General features: G+C 39.2%; 2 protein-coding genes across 2 annotated transcripts; both read right to left on the minus strand.

Annotated features, from left to right (window-relative positions):
* Positions 1–288: 288 nt before the first annotated feature.
* LOC129113050 (zinc finger and BTB domain-containing protein 17-like) lies at positions 289–5,268 on the minus strand. Its single transcript, XM_054625165.1, has 2 exons — positions 4,922–5,268; positions 289–2,355 (listed from the first exon to the last, which is right to left on the minus strand). Exons 1-2 carry the CDS (start codon positions 5,154–5,156, stop codon positions 1,358–1,360), a joined length of 1,233 nt encoding a protein of 410 aa, XP_054481140.1. The 5' UTR covers positions 5,157–5,268; the 3' UTR covers positions 289–1,357.
* Positions 5,269–6,170: 902 nt separating this feature from the next.
* On the minus strand, positions 6,171–17,899 carry si:dkeyp-68b7.12 (uncharacterized). The gene is given in 15 exon segments (XM_054626832.1): positions 6,171–7,961; positions 7,964–8,259; positions 8,684–9,297; positions 9,426–9,613; positions 9,705–10,469; positions 11,282–11,353; positions 11,826–11,923; positions 12,200–12,374; positions 12,536–12,654; positions 13,336–13,443; positions 13,672–13,754; positions 14,454–14,598; positions 14,701–14,803; positions 16,857–17,243; positions 17,820–17,899. Coding segments are annotated over 14 exon segments (4,020 nt in total). The 5' UTR covers positions 16,945–17,243; positions 17,820–17,899; the 3' UTR covers positions 6,171–6,795.
* Positions 17,900–17,980: the final 81 nt, after the last annotated feature.

A 17,980-nucleotide genomic window follows, 5' to 3' on the forward strand; every position in this document is an offset into this window, starting at 1 on the left:
ATTTAAAAAAGGATCAAAATAGAGCTTGTTATATAGTTGAAAAAATGTACATTACCTAATTTTACCTGGCCTGTGTCAGACACCATGTATGAAAAAAGACACAATGGTTGTAATTTAACAACTATTAACTTCTTTATTATTTTTTCAAAAACTTATTCAAAACAAAGACAAGGAAAAAACAAATAAATAAAATAAAAAATATCAAATAGATAAATTCATAGAACATGTTACATAGTTATATATATATATATATATATATATATGTATTCAAAAATGCTGTAGGGGAAACATGAAAGACAAACCTTTAAGACAAAAATTGGAAAAGGAAAATTGGGAACATTTACAAACCTTAATGTCAAGAGAAAACAAATGGATTTAAATGTTGTGCAAATACTAAAACAATGAATTATTGCATAGGCACACACACCCAAACTACCACGACACACTTCAATAATCACTGATGCAGCCAAATGATTTTATGGGCCGCATGATAAGTTGAATAAACATCACTTGTTTAACAAGAAGTTTTAATTTAAATACACATTCTGTATCTGGAAAGGTCCACCATCATGAAGACAAAGGAACATTACAAAAGTACCAATCAGGGAAAGGATACCATCGCACTTCCAAGGCACTGAAACACCTCTGAGAACAGTAAGAACATCACGAAACTGGAAAAACAAGAGATGCACCGATCCAACTTTTACTCTCCTGTTACAAACTCCTATACCTGAGGTGAGGATATCTGCCAATGCAGAGTACTGATCTAATATATGTGCTCTATTTCTTTGAAACAGAATGGAATAAACTGGAATTATTAATATGCATTGTTACATGAGCCACGAGAAAAACCTGAATTGGCAGCCTGCGGTGACTGAATTTATTTAACTGGCAGTAGAGGCACTACATTTTATGACATTGACAATAAAGTGTATTTAATTTGGATCGGTCATGGCAGATACCCAACCCGCTCGTTAAGTCGGTAACGGCACCGATACCAATCCAGCAAATCAGCTTGTTGCATCTCTGATAGAAACTGTTGCACAGCCGTAAATCTATCTGAGGCCATCCACAAAAAGCCCATAACACGACAGGAAACCAAGGCCGAAATGGACATTATGAACTACAAATAAGAGTGTGTGTTTGGGGGATGGTTGGGCAATATGATGTGTCTGCATTTTCAACACTTGCAGTACACTGGTCAGAGCAATTTATAAATAAAAATCACATTTTTCCCCCAAAAACCACTGAACACTGCCAGCTTCCCTGGTTTTCCCCCTGAAATGCATGCTAGACATGTTATGGCTGCATTCAATGCATCAAAAACTGTCAAAGTACATAGAGTAAATTCTCTCAGCTATCTTCCCTGCAGGTGAATCTCTTGGTGTATTTTGAGGTTACCCAGCACGGTGAAGCTCTTACCACACTGTCCACAGCTGTAGGGCTTCAGCCCGCTGTGGAACCGCTCGTGTCTCAGGCAGTTGTCCTGCCTCGAGAACATCTTGCCGCAGATTTTGCAGCTGAACGGCCTCTCCCCCGTGTGCACGCTTTGGTGCGTCTTCAGCCGGGTCTTCTGAGTGAAGGATTTCCCGCATTCGAGGCATCGGAAAGGTTTAAAGAGCTGGTGGGAGGTCTTGTGCTCCTCTAGCTGAGACATGCGATGGAAACCCCTGTTGCAGATCGAGCAGATGAACAGTTTCTGACCTGTCCTCCAAACATTCATTACCTTTTTTACCTTCAGGTTGTTTCTATTGAGGATGTGATCGTGCGTGTTTAGTCCTAACGTATTTGATGCAGACCTCTGTGCATGAGGCGAAGCCAGTGACGGCCCGGCCTGCTGCAAAGCAGACTGCAAGCACTGTTCCTGACTGACTGCAGGGAGTGAAGCATGTCGGAGCGGTCCACTGTAAACAGACTCTGGAGTGGTGCTTCCCATGCACGCGGGTCGAATCCCTACCTCTACTTTGATCGGCACACTTAAGGAAACATCTGGGATTTCCTCTGCTGCTGTGGATAAAGAGTTTATGGAACTTTCTGTGTGTCTGTGAGCAGCGTATTGCCCAGCCTGAGGGGGGAAAATCTGTACGTGCGGCTGCATTGTAACAGGGCTTTTCTCAAACATGCTGCAGGCGGGAGGAGGCCAGATCAGGTCATCTCGCTCTCCCGCCTCAAAACAAACGTCCGCTGTCGTTGTGTTGTCTGTTGTTTCCCGGGTGGCGAGTTCATCTGCGGGCTCGTGTTTCACCACCGGCCTCATGTCACGGCTCTCCTCTGTTCCATGTCCAAGCCAGCACAGGGCGTGAGCAGACTTTGGTTCCAGATACACTGCACATGTTTGCTGATCTTCTTTTGTATCTGAAATTGACAGAAATTAAGAAAAGGTTGACACAAATGGAAGTAAACAAAGTAGGAGCAAAACTGGTTTTGCGCATTTTTAATTTGCGTTTTAAAAAAAACATATAGATGGAAACATAAAATGTTTAAAATTTCAAAGAAAAATCTAAATATTGCAAAAACTAGGGTGGCAATATTAAACTTTTCCAGTCCCGATATAAATACAAATACTTGGGCTTTGGTTATCGGCTTGACTTAAACATTGCTCTTTTAAACGAAATGTAAAAAATAAATACACAAGGTATATAATTACTGGATTGTCATTTATCAAAGTAATGGTATCGGGTCCCCGATCCAGCTATTTTATATATAATAGTTCTGTCTGTATATATAATATTTTTAGTTATTGTGGATTTTTTTTACTTATTTAATATTCTTTACTGTGTGATTACTTATTTATAATACTTGTTTTGATCTTGTTTTTACTATCCTCTGCTGCTATAATCCTGCAAATTTCCCCGCTGCAGGACTAATAAAGGATTATCTTATTTTATCTTATCTTATCTTATTTGAGTCAGTATCAGACTGAGATCAGATATATGTGTTGGTATCGGTGCATCTCCAACCAAAAAGTTTCATAGTGAAGTCACAATGTACACAATTAATGCGGTTTTCCAAAATCCACCTAGACCCGTGATGCTCCCACCCAATTGATTGCATGAGTCTCATATAGGAGGTCTACACTATTAACAACTTCATTATGACACTCTATGGTTTCTCTATGTTTTTTCTGTATTACAATCTATTTTTCCCGGTCCTGTGTCTGGTCATATACAATCTTAAATATACTTAATATTTAAGTTTAACACTTTTTTGAAACAAAAACATATCAAACCACACAACCTGGATAATTGCATGTGTCATTAGAACTATTTGCTTTTGTCAACCATAAAAGGGTTGAATCTTTAATTACGGCTTGTAGCTATATTTCCAGGCAGTTTTCCAACCTTTGAAGTTTGACTGTTGGTTTTATTGCACTTCATTTGTATATGAATTTTGTTCGTTATCCCTTAGGACAATACGAGCCAGTGGTTATTTACTTTTCCTGTTCTCTGAAGGAGCATGAAATTACTTTTCGGGAACACTACAGATGAATTCCTCATCAACTCAGTTTACTATGTCCATTGCATCAACTTACTACAATAAACTTTCCACTGTCAGAATTGCTTATGAGTTTAATGGTATTCTCTTCTCCCTAAATTCTAGTGAGATCTAGTTGGACTGAAAGCTTATCAAGTTTTGTTTATATTTAGTAAATTCTAGACCTGAAACAATTTGTCAGTTATTCAATAAATGAGTCAACTTATATCTTTATGTTTTGGACCGTTGTTCAGAAAAAACAAGCAATTTGAATTGAAAATAAATGTGACGGCCATTTGTCACTGTTTTTCTGACACTGTATCAACCAAATCAATTAATCATGAAAATAATTGTCAGGTTAATCAATAATGAATATATCAATTAGTTTGCTCTTCAATTTGGTGGATGCCTGTTTTTTGTTCTTAGATGATAGTAAACTGAATATATTTATGTTTTGGACATTTGCTTGGATAAAACAAGCAATTTGAGGATGACATCTTGGACATTTTTTTTTTTTTATTAACTTTTTTACCCACAGATGCAGCACTAACCACTAATAAGTTAGTCATCTAACTTCATTATCCAAAATGTATTACCTTAAGTTTGGCAATATATACAGTACCAGTCAAAAGTTTGGACACACCTTCTCATTCAACTACTTTGAAGAATCTAAAATATAAAACATATTCTGGTTTGTTGAGCATTTGTTTGTTTACCACATAATTCCATATGTGTTCCTTCATAGTTTGGATGTCTTCAATATTAATCTACAATGTAGAAAAAAATAAAGAAAAACCATTGAATGAGAAGGTGTGTCCAAACTTTTGACTGGTACTGTATTGTATTTTTTTAATTAAATTTTTTTACTAACAGATGCAGCACTAACCACCAATAAGTCATCTAACTTCATTATCCAAAATGTATTACTTTAAGTTTGGCAATATATAGATAAAATGAACAAAACGAACTTTGATGAATAAGATAAGATAAAATAAGATAATCCTTTATTAGTCCCGCAGCGGGGAAATTTACAGTATTACAGCAGCATAGATATAGTGCAAACAAGGTACATAGTAGAAAAACAAACAAGTATTTTAAATAAGTAAGTAAGTAATAAAAAAAAAAAATCCACAATAACTAAAAGAAAAAAATATATATATTTTATTATATTATTTTAATAATAAAATATTATTATTAAAATAATTTGCGCATTAAAAAACATATAGATGGAACTAAAATAAAATATATATATAAAAAAAATGATAATATAGTATTTATATTGTACTTACAGTCTAATAATTTAGATTGTATTAAAATAAAGCATTTATTTTTAAGCCGAGACCATAAAAAAATCGTTCAGGATCTTAAGTTTCATTCTAACAAGCAAAAAATGTAATTTAAAGGGAATGCAAAATCTAAATGTGTGTTTTTCTGGATGAGGTCTCACCTGGACTAGATGCTGTCTGCTGCTGTTCGTCCTCAGTAGCTCTGGTCGAGGCTGCTTCTTGCTTCTTCCAGAGCTCATCCTCCATCAGCTCCAGTCTCCTCTGGAGCTCCTGCATCTCCAGGCGGAGCACCAGACTCCCATCCTCCACCAGCTTGGTTATCTCCGCCACTGCAGCCTTGGCCAACACGTCCATGACGGATGTGAGCTGCGAGGCGAAAGAGGGGGTGAAAGACATCCTTTATTTAAATAATAAATAAAAAATAAAAAATAAAAAATAAAAAAAACACAGTAGAAGCAGGTGTGAAGCTTTATTAAACAGCTGGGACTTCTGCAGTGAGGCAGCTGCTTTATTTTGGTTTACTTCCGGAATAATTACAGGCCGGATGTGACGTAGTAGGCAGCTGGCGTAACTCTTCTAATAAACGGGAAACACAAATTTTCATCTCCCTCCATCAAGTTGTTAGGAAGAAAATACAGCACCAGTCAAATATAAATCAAAATTTTAAGTGAAATGAGGAAAGTATAATATATGATATAATATATAAGTATGTTAAAATATGTGATAACTAGATAAAATAATAAATACATCTGGAAATATATAGACAATTAATAATATTTTTAGTTATTGTGGATTTTTTTTACTTTTTTACTTATTTAATATTCTTTACTGTGTGATTACTTATTTACTTATTTATAATACTTGTTTTGATCTTCTTTTACTATCCTCTCTGCTGCTATAATCCTGCAAATTTCCCCGCTGCAGGACTAATAAAGGATTATCTTATTTTATCTTATCTTATCTTATTTGAGTCAGTATCAGACTGAGATCAGATATATGTGTTGGTATCGGTGCATCTCCAACCAAAAAGTAATAAACTAACAAACTAATAAATAAAAGCATTTTATATTATTTTATCAAGTTTTAGAAGAATAAGAAAAAAAGGGATAAAAAAAGATCACTAAATAAAAATAAACACATACAAATTGAGTAATTTATTTGCAAATGTGCATTGATGCATAGCTTATGATGAATTCATTTGATTTTTTACCTTCCTCTTTTTTTATTTAATATATATTTGCACACAAATTCAGGCTCATTGTCAATGTCATATGTAAGTTAAATGTCAGTAATATACTACTAATGCGATGACCCTGTCTAGTTCCAGGAGAGTTTAAATAAATAAACATGAAGAACAATAATAAATAATAATAATAATGATAATAATAAAAATAAAGGACAGGCACTAACTTGGAAACATCTTTTTATTCCCACAACCAAGAAATAACCTTTACTTTTGCAGACATTATATTCATCCTCCATTCTTCTTTCAAATCTTCATCATTTAACATATACTTGCCTACCTTTTATTTATACATATAGTCTACCATATACGGTACATATACTTTGTATAATTACAAAGTATGGTATAAATGGACGACAACTGCAGAAAGGAGTGAGCTGGATTTAAGACTAATCCCTTTACTTTTTGTCTTTAACGTTTCACAGACCTAGAGTATAGAAGCTATTAAGTTCTGGGTTAAACATGTAATATTTCATCCTCAAAATGTTTCAGCAGCTCTTAAACATTTAGTCCCCCCTCTGTGTTTGCTTTCAGTTTCAGTTATATTAACTTCATGCAGCATAATTGCAGCTATTCATTTCATAAGCTTCCTGATGGGGTGTTGCATTTGGTCCATCACTTTTCAGCTCTCTACTCTGGTTACTCTAAAAAAAAATACATAACATCTTTAGTAGCATTACACAGACAATACTGCAACTTATTCAGAATGAAAAATACAGCCCCTTTATGCTACACATAGAAAAAATAGTTTGTACATTCAAATCACTTTAAATCAATATACAGACAAAACCTTCACTGTACTTCATTTCCCCAATCCCTCTGCCTCTCCTTCTCCTTCTCGCACTCTTTCTCTTTCCCTCGCCTCATGGTTGCTATGGCAACGGCCTCGTCAAAACACATGCTGAGGGGACTGTTTCTGCTGGTGTCCCTCATGGCGTTCTCCTCCCCGTCCCTCCTCCTCTCCCTCTCCCTCTCCCTCTCTCCTTTCTCCCCTCCCTTTGGCCTCTCCCTCCTCCCCCGGCCCTCGTCTTCTCCGTCTCCCACACAGACTCGGTCCTGCTCTGTCGGGACCCTCGCCGTGGTTTCCCTCCCTCTGTCGGCGTCTCTCTTCTCTCTCTGCTGCTGCTGCTGTCGGAGGTTCTGGGCCGTCATTTTGCAGTGCTGTGGCTTCGGTGGCACCACTGGGACCGCTTTTACTTGGTAAACCCTCGGATTTTTGGAGACGACCAGTTTCCTTCCCACCCCTCCTTGGCCCTCGTTTAATTCTTTCACATCACACCTGACCTCTTGTAGTTGTTTATCTACAATTGGCTGTGGTCTACGTTGCTCATCAGCTCTCTCTTTGACATCTTTTTCTTTCTCTTTTGAAACCCCGTCCTCTCTCTCCTGATGCTGTGCTTCGTCATTGATGGCGTTCTTCCCTTGAATCGGGTCTTCTTGTTCACTTGTCTTTGGTAAGTTGGCCTCTTTTTCCTCAAACTCTCGCTGCATCTCTTTGTCAATGAGCTTTTCTTCAGTCGTCTCCGTTGATTCCTCCACTACCTCTACTCTAACTTCTGTCTTGTTTGTCTCTCCTCCGTCAACTTCCAACATTTCCTCTTCTGAAACCTCTGCTTCCGGCACTTCCTCTTCTCCAACTCTGACATCTTTGATCGTATCGCCCTCCCCACCAACACTTGCATCCATCTTCTCGACCTGCTTGCTTTCCTCAACCTCTATCACTTCACACATTACATCCTCAAGTGCAACACTACAAATCGCACTTTTCTGCTCTTTGTCACCTTCCTGCATCTTTTCTTCATGTTTTTCTTCAGCTATCACTTCATTGTCTTCCTCTGTGGATTCCTCACACATGTGATCATCACTTTCTTGAATCTCCAGCTCCATTTCTTGACATAAGTCCTCTATCTCTTTGTTCACCTCACCGTCTTCTCCCTCATCGTGATTTCCTCTTTTGTTGGCCGTTCTGTTTCTCTAACAGAAACGTCTCTGAACTCCTCTAAAGAAATGTCAACAGTGTCTTCCTGTGTGGCGCGAGGATCTTCATTACAAGGTGGATAATCACTATGATGATTGTCAAACATGGCCGCCTCCTCCTCCTCCTCCTCCTCTTCCTCGTTCAGGTCAGCCTCGGCGCTTGATTCATCATCGCTGGGCGGTGGAAAGTCAGCGCAGTGGTGCATTGATACCTCTGGAGGGAGAGGTTGTTCTTTGTCACTCTGAGAATCCTCCATGACTTCTTCCTCTGTCGCTTTGCTGTGGATGAATGACAGATAGATATATTTAAGACAGACAAAAAACTGGTTTGTAAGGTTTGTAAAATTAAGATTAGGTGTATATAAGCTAAACACACTGTGCAACCAGAGGAGATCTACTTTTTGCATATTTCTTGCAGAACTGACTTCATTTATGCCAATATTTGCAATATTCTTGCATTGTTATTATAATTAGTATGTACACATCCAGCATATCTGTCTCTTTAGCTACTAAATTACCCACTCTGACACCAGTGAAACTGCTGTTTGCAGGAATAGGGTACAGTGAGTTTATCAGCCTTGCATTCTGTATTAAATACTTTATCTGTACAGCTTATAACTGACAGAAATGCACATGCATAATAACTGAGATAACATGTTTATTAAACATATTGTGTTAGAGGTCAAATAGGAATCAGTTTCACCTTTGCCTCTTGTTTTCCAGTTGGTCTCCTCCCTGGTGATCTTCCTCTTCCTTCTCTGTTATCTCCTTTTCTCTCAGTTCATCTTCATCTCCTTGGTCTTTCACTTCTACCTGCTCCTGTTCTCCAGCAATTGATTCTTTACATGCAGAAAAATTAACGTTCATAGACTGTTTTTCTCCGTCCTCAGAGCTCCTTGACTGAAGAACAAGAACCTCATCATGAGTGCAGCTGTCCTGTTTATCAGCCTCTGTTTCAAAGTTCAAATTATCTAAAAAGAAATTACAGGGAAGGCTTTTAACGAACATGCTTTCGTCGTCATCATCATCGCTACTGTAATCATTATCATCACTGTCTTCCACTGCAGCCTCCTCTTCAGAGCAAGACTCCTGCGATGCGTGGATGGGTGAGGTCATGTAAGGCAAGCTGAGGGATTTGGTGTGTCGGTTGTACGACTCGCTGCTGAGCGACCTGTGTGGTTTTAACTCCGTCGGGCTCTGGGTTTGTGTGTCAGGGCCTGGTTGCAGGTCCGCCTGCAGCTCTGCAAGATCAGCTTGTGCCATGACTTCATACTCGTCATCTGAGTAACCCGGAGGTTCAACGGAGAACTCGTTCACCTGAGAGGTGAAAAGAGAGAGACAGGAAGTGGAAAAGGAGTGCAAGGGAGAAAACTTTACATTTATATTTTCCACCTTAAAACAGAGTTCAAACCTTGTCTGCACTGTCCAGATACAACAACACACACCTGATGGGGGACACTGCAGTCCATGTGGTCCAGGAAATCAAAGTTATCTTGAACGTAGCCAGACATCTCCTGTTCGTCCTCCTCCACCTCAGTTGAGTTGAGGACGTCGGCGGCATCGAACACACTGTCATCCACACGCTCCACAGTCGCCTCTGGCTGACAATCACCCGGACTCACCCCTTTCATGTCTGAAAATAAAACATGAGACAATCTTGCATTATTTATTCATGTGGTTTAGACAAAATAAACTTGTATGGTTATAAAAATAGGTGTAATTACCGATATATTCATCAAAATCCTTGTCATCATCAACATTGTTTTCTTCCTCGGTTTTGGAGGTCATGCTTTTGGCTCGTTGCTCTCTGGACACACCTCCACCTTCCACCACCAGCTCCGGCTTCAACCTACATTCTTCCCTGACCTCCTCCTCTTCCTCCTCTTTCTTTCCTTCCCCTTTTTCCTCCCCACCTCCACCTGCCACCTCACTCACTTTTGCATCCTCTACTCCTTCCCCATCTGCCATTTTCGCCTTGTGACTTTTCTCCTCTTCCTGCACCTTTCTGCTTTCTTCCACCTTCCTTTCCACTGCTCTGCTTTCCCTCTTCCCCACCTTCTCTCCTCCCTCCTTACCTTCCACCCTGTCTCCTCCTTCTCTGTCCCTGTTCCGGTGGATGACCCTGTCGCTGCCGGCCCCTTGCAGCACCCCTAATGCCAGGTTAGAGGTGATATGAAGGGGCACAGTGACCATGGTGGGCCCCGTGATGTGCATGGCTGCTCTTCGGCCTTTGGAGGAGAGCCCTGGGGATCTGGACACTAGAGACTCGCCGTCTGCGAGTCCTAAACCTTCAGGGTCTAGTGACGTGTAGGTGCCCTGGGTCCCCGCACCCCCGCTCACCAAACCTGTTCCCCTGCGGTAGGTTACAGCATATTCACTGCCACCCATAGCACCGGTGGATGCCGTGACCTCGGAGCAAGGCGGGGGGGAGGGGGTGACGAGGGGAGACAATTGGGTGGACGGAGGACGCTGGGCGGTACGTCTGCAACCTGGAATAAAAAAGAGATAAGGCATGAGGGGAAGTGTGACTGTTTCGTGTTACGATCCAAAGACTGGGAGTTCTTATGAAAAAAACAATATTATCAGGGAAACTATTGTTGGATTTTGTTTTAAAGGAATCCTTTGTGTTGACATGACAGATGTTCGGTTTTGTGCCTGTGTTGACATGACAGTGGGCCATTTGTGCCACCAATTTGTCTATGAAACTTTGTCTGTGGTGCTCTAAGCTTTACAATAACATTACATTTGAGAAAGTCAGCTGTAAATATAATGTGTTGTATCTTTCAATTGTTATTCTAAATAATCCACAGGCTTCATTGCCAACATTTTACCCAATTTCGCCACCCTTTAACCATTTTACTTTTGACCAAAATAAATAGTATGTATGAATAGAATAGTCCCTATGATGAAGATACAGAGTAACATGGACGTTGTTTATGTAAGGACGTGTCATTTTGAGTATTTCAAATGTCATTTCTTCAAGAATTTAAACAGCACAAACTAAAATTATTTTTTCTCCATTGTGATTCTGGGATTGTAGAAGTTTCACAGGCATATATCTCAAAAATCCAAAATCATAACACACCCAAAAATAGAAACTTATTTATCTCTACATTTATTTTGGGCACAATTGACCCTTCAACAAAACTGAAATGAGTTTTGCTCTTGTGGTCAATCAAGGCAAATTAATTGTATATATTGATATTTCTACTCAGTCTGTGCTGAGTTTAGTTTTGGTTTCTTCTATTGTTGAAATATTTATTTATCGTTCTGACTAAACCTGTCTGTAAATGAGCAGTACCTTCATTTGGAAAGGGCGACGTGCTGAGGGAGTCCATGCTTCTCGCTGGTCTCAAAGCAGGCCTGTCTTTCTCTGGAACAAAGAACCAGTTATTTAGGACAAATTGTATAAAAGTGGGGTGACGATAAAGAAAGAGAAGCACACAGAAAGTTTAAACCTCCTGTGTCAGAAAGAAAATACATAAGTCATAATTTTCACCTTTTACCAACATTTTGGTTCTAAAGTTTAGTTGTGAAAGTTATGAAAAAGTTCTTAACCCTAACTTGGACCAGAGGTAACAATATCTGTAAGAAATGATCCATTATGATCAACAGTGTTGAACAGAGATGTCAGAGTAGTGAGCAATCATACCCTGTACACATGCACAAACTTGAATGAGAGGTTTTTACATATTAAATCATACATTTAATTAGTGTAGAATGTGGTGAAAAAATAATAAAGACGAAGAATAAAAACATTGCAATTGATTTAAAAGGAAATGATCAAGGATAGAAGCAACTACCAGGCCCAACTAATAACTAATAACCATGATGAGCTTTTGTACCTTTGGATGATTGTTTGTGTCTCCGCCGTGGGTCGTGGAATCGTCCTCCGATGTTGAAGATGGACATCCACTTCCGGCCTTTGAGAGATCCTTTCCTCCTGAACGAGACACAGAAAACAAGTCTCAATATCTTTTTTTCTAAGACGTAATGATGTAATATCATCATGCCGCAAACTTAAATCAGATCTAATATTAGATATGGCTCTGTCAGTACCTGCATTGTAAATGTCACTTTCAAAAAATCTGTTTATTTTCCAAGCTGCACCACTCGTCTTACATAGGATGTATCAGCTGATAAAGATTGACCTTTGACCTCTGTATGAAAAACCTCCTATCAACCACATCAGACATAACAAATAAAAGAGTCTACTCACTTGTCAGTGCCTTCGATGATTGCGTGGTAAGGTCTCATGGATGGAGGACCGTCTCCTGGACTGATATTACCAAAGTGGGGGACATGAAGAGGAGAAGCGGCCTTGAAGAACACTTCCTCCTGATTGGGCATGTGTGATGGAGAGGGGAGGGACTTCCTCCTCTCATTTGATACACCTGAATACGGCAGAAGTAGGTCAGTGGTACAGCGTTGCATAGATTAGGGTGTGTGTTCTCAGCTCGGTTCCAGACTTCTGAATTTCAGCCCAAACATGCATTTCATACAGAATAAATAAAGTGAATCAATATTCGGTGTTATTATAATGCTGGTGTGTTACCTATTTCAGGGAACAGCTGAGGGACGTGTGTGAGGATGAACTCCACCACGATGGACTGAACTCTGACCTCCATGAAGGCTGCTGTTCCGTTAAACCCCGACGCCTCGATGTCCTTTGACCTTAACACACAGATTTATTGAAGAAATGAAATCGATGTTGGAAAGGAAGCAAGGACGAACACAAGTGAATAAATAAATTAATGGACAGAATGAATGAATGCTGGAAAAAACAAAGAAAGAGTGAAGAATAATGAATAAAGAATAAATGCAATCATTTATAATATCGTCAAACAGCTGCCTTTTTACTAAAATTTGAATCATGTATAATTACAGGCTTAAAGATTTGGAAGGCAAATTTGGAGAAAAATACCCAGCCCAGTGTTGACAACTCTTTTCCAGTGAAAGAAGCTAGCAGCACTAGCTCCAAAAAGCAAATTTTAGCAAGATTTCCTGCAGTACTCAAAGATGTCAAAAGCTAGCCATTAGGGGAAGACTCGAACAACGTAAAAAATGAGAGCACAGGTAGATAGACATGCAGATGAGAGAAATTATTGATAATTTCAACAAATATATCAAAAAATGAATCTTAAATACATTACCCACCCTAGCTTTAATGGTTAATAAATTACACACAGCATAATTACTAATCAATCCTGCCTAATGTCCCTCTGAAACACACAAACTGCTGGTGTATATTTTCCACCCGAGTCAGGGCAGATTGTGGCCCAGGGTCTGGCTCAAAGGAGCCTCCCCAGATATAGGCAACACATATATTAATTATATATTAAAATATCAGCAAACCTTAGCAGATTGGGGGCCCAGACGATGGCCAAGTTCCTGGAGTGCATGTTGGTCTCTGAGCAGTATGAGGCCATTCTGACAAGATGGCGCATTAAAAACTCCAGAGTCCTGTCGACAAAGAATTGAAGCATCAAAGTTAATGACTGAAAAGCAAAATAAAAGTGATTTTGCCAAGTAATTTAGTTCTGTATCAATTGCCTTGTTAACTTCAGAGAAAAACAGACTGTCACCTGCTTCCTCAAGGCAGAAAAAATATATATTTTTTATGTAGGCTTGGTTTGGAAAGCTGCATGAGATAAATAAAACACGCCCTCAGACTGTAATACTGGACAGCACCTGTAATGTGGTTGTGGTAGTTCCTTCAGCACATCTCTGATCTTTACCAGCCTCTCCTCCTCCAGCTGGATGGCCACAGCCTCCTGGAACACAGACGGGACTTTGAATCAATAAGTAAGTACAATTTATTACCTTTATTTAAATTAAAATGTTGTAAATATGGCTCATGTGGAGATCTGATTTATATATTCCATAATTAATTTGCAGAGGTGGGTACAATTCAATGTTTCGCAAGTCACAAGTCTCAAGTATTTGGACTCAAGACCCGAGTCCTGAACTTTGAGTTTCGAACCCTAAACAAGTCATAATGCGCTCTTCATCAAATGTAATGCCATTTCACTCTCCATCTGTCATTTTTGACTCACACTTTTTGAATACTACAACTAACTTTTTTGTTTTATTTCTAGTACCCAGACAAAATCATCTTTGGAATACATTTCTCCAACTACCTAACATTCAAGTTAACGTAACAGATTGGTTCAAACAAAGTGGATCTGGGGAAGTGGCGACTTGCAAATGTTGTGTTAACGTTAGTTGATTCAGGAAATTAATTGATTGGTGGCACAGTTTTTTTTTAAACGATTTTGCCATCTTTGGGCTTAGGGGAAGGATACAACGTCCAAGTGGAGTCACAAGTCTTTTTTGATTCGTCAAGTCTATAGTCTTTAGATTTGTGTGACTGGAGTCCAAATCTCTGGTACCTTATACCACTGTTATAAACTCTATCAACAGGCAAGTGGAGATGGAATCGTGTGAATTGTTTGCGTGTCTGAGCTACTCACAGCAAACTTGTCGTACAGCTGGTACGTGAGCAGAGGGTTCGGCAGCTCTCTGAAATAAGCTTTACACAGAGAGCTGACACAGTGGATGTCCTGCAGGTACAGATCCTTGTTCAGGTCTGGACTCCCGTCGCTCTCAAACTCCCCCCTGTTTGCATGCACAGATTTCATTTATATCAATACAATACATAGGCGTCATAATAACTTTGGTGTTTTATACATTTACAGATATAGGTTCAAAGAAACTTACCTAAGTTTCTGTATGTTGGAGGACACGCCGGACAACCTGTAGATTCCATCCGTGACTCCATGTTTCTCAACAAACTCACTGCAGCATTGCAACACCTGAGGAACTGTGGGAGAAAATTATTTAAATGATCAATAACATATTATGCCAAATGTTCAATCTGTTAACTTGGAACATACACATGCAGTTTTTATTTATTTTGTCTGCATGGTTCTGTATGTTTTATATATGGTAGTCAAGTAAGCATTATATGTTTTGTTAATGACATATGGTCATATACAGAAAGAAAAATACACTGCTTTTTTAACATAGACACCTAGTTGTGATTGAAACGTCATGTATATGTAGAATTAAAGAAGCACTGGGGATGAGATAGCATTGATTGATAACAATTTTGGATGTGCATGTACATTGTACAAATATGTTTTAGCATTAGACGTGCAACGCTTCAAAAAGCCTACTGTTCGGTTTGTTTTGTGCTTTTTTGGATCACAGTTTCCGTTTTGTTTCTTTTGCACATTAGTGAGAAGAAAAACGTAATACTTTCCAATACGTTTAAACTACAAAATATGTAAATAAATAGATAGATAGATTGATTGATTGATTAATAGTAATGAATGATACTTCAACGGTATATGAAGTAATAACACTGCTTTATACATGAAATAAGGCAGGTTACTTTATAGTCAATTAGGCCAATATTAATATAATTACCTCGTCTTTGTCTTTAGCACCTCATTAAATCATTGGCAGGTTTTCTTAAGGTTTGGAGAATGAGTACTGTATCAAATCATGTAAGATAACTTTATAACATATATCCAATCAACAATGTCATGATTGCTCTAAAATTTCATACAGATATTCATTGTCCACAGAGGATGAATCATACAGACTTTGCTGATCCTCTGACATTTCAGCGTCACAATGAGGTTCCTGTTTGTGGTTTTGTGGAGGCAAATGTCTCAACAACTACTGGATAGATTGGTACAAACATCCATGTTCCCCTCACAGTGCATTGTAATAACTCTAATGATCCTCTGACTTTACATCTTGGGCCATCATCTGTTCAACATTTCAATTTGTCCAATACTTAACTCAGCTGTAATTTAACGTTTGTGCTAATTGGCCAATGTTAGCATGCACATACGGTAAACATTTCACCGGCATAACATTAAAGTGTTAACATTGTCATTAAGAGAATGTTCGCATGCTGACATAAATGAGCATTTAGCTCAAAGCACAGCCTCACAGAGCCGCCAGCATGGCTGCAGACTCTTGTTACTATCTAAAGGAAAATGAATTGGCAGGATGGACTGTCGAATACTAAATGAACTCCTGAGAGAAGTAAAATTCCCAGTAGGGGATCAAACCTTTGTTCACAGGACATGTGTGGCTCTTGATATAAACTAACATTGTTAGAGATTGATAAGGGATTATTTTCGAAAATTCAAATTGCAAACAAATGAAAGGGGGTGGACGTTTCAATTGCAGTTGGAATAGTAAATGTATGTTCAGCTACTGTGGAGATATAAACGTCAAAAGTAATTCGAACTTATTGACCCGCGGGAAAAACATGGCTGAGAACATAAAAGTATTTTATAGTATGTACTCACAAGACTCACAATATAAAATGAGTTACTCTCTCGAGCATTTTAGGTAGACATGGTGTGGTGAATGTGTGTGGTTTGAGTCTTAACAAAGCAATAATTGAACATGCACTTTCAAAAAAAAAGAAAAGAAGCAAGACTTTCTTGGCCTCATAACTGCAAAATGAGAAACCAAGAAATTGAAAAACATGACAAATGTTCTGACCAAATAGGATAAAGAACTGTCCAAAAGTTGTAGACAATCAAACCTGTTCAAAGATTGTTTTACTAACTGTAGGGTAACATTAAGAGGATGTCATTTGTGGTTTTGAAATATGCATAGAAACAGATTGAGTGTTACTTCCATTACTCTCAAATTGAATGAGAACATCTAAACATTTTTATTTAAACATTGTACCGTTATTCTGACCTCTTTGATTAGACAACACTGTTGTTTCTGGTGAGGTTACATACACATGTATTGCTATTTCTCTCTACATATCTGTGTTTAGTGTGTGTTGTGTTGTGCCTGTCATGAAGAAAGTGGTTACACAAGTAAGTATGTTCACTTACTCTCTTGAGATGAGGCGTTCAGGTGCTCCAGCAGATCACATCCAAACACCTTCTCCTTGTTCGCTCCTTTTCTCCGGACTCTCCTCATCTCTCTTTTCCTTTCTGCTGACCCGCCTCACATTCAGACCGGCCTCGAGCTGCTCCGTTTGTGACCGTCAGACCGACTGACTGTCTTTGAGGCTGCTGGATGTGTTGCCCAACCTTGGTTAACGTGACAATGACTTTGTAGAGGCGCTGCACATGTCACAGACTTGACCGTGCTGCTGCTGCTTCCTTTGCTTCAGTGCATGTTGCTGGGTGCAGGTTGTTTCCTCTGTAAGCTGCGTTGCATTGGAGTTCATATGTCAAAGCTGGAGAGTTAGGACATACTTTGTTTTATCTTCCACCCTGCAAAAGCACAAATAACGAAAGGTTTCTTTGTGCAGATGACAGCTTCAAATTGCAGACAACAATCAAACAAGAAATTGCACTGAATCCGCAGCGTGCATATGTGTCTCTCCACTTCCCCCTGATGCACTCAATATATTTTCGAATGAAAGGCCACACCCTTGTCTCTGTACTTCTCCTATTCAGTGAAGTGAGCCTCTGAATGTTTCATTTTAAATCACACCATAATGTCCCTCTGTGCCGGTGGACCCACCTAAACCTCAACCCTTTGCTCCAGCCTGAGGACTGAGCTCAGCAAAGCCCTGGTCTGTCATCCCTGCCCGCATGTCACGGCCATTGCGGCCTCCTTTCTTTTTTCTTTTTTTTTTTACACTGCAGCGGAAGTGAAGCACTCTTTACGCCTGATCATATAGACTCATACAGACATTCAAACTCACTCCCCAACCGCCTCCATCTCCCTGACACCTGCCACGGATCTCCTTTTCTCCACCGTCCCTCAATGTATGTCCACTTTTACCAAAACGTTTCAGTGTAGAATTGTGAGGAAATAAAACGTTAAAAAGCGTGTGTTCCTACCTTCACTCTGCATCGGCACACAAGTAGCAGCATAAAATGATGACGCAAGAAACCACTAAACTTCCCCTGTTAACTTCCTGAGTGTCTCTCCTTCTCTTGTGCTTTCTCTCTGTATGTGGCCCACAGTTTCACCGCCTCTGCTGACTGAGTAGGGAAATCAG

This window comes from Anoplopoma fimbria, chromosome 3 (assembly GCF_027596085.1).
Source record: "Anoplopoma fimbria isolate UVic2021 breed Golden Eagle Sablefish chromosome 3, Afim_UVic_2022, whole genome shotgun sequence".
NCBI lineage: Eukaryota > Metazoa > Chordata > Actinopteri > Perciformes > Anoplopomatidae > Anoplopoma > Anoplopoma fimbria.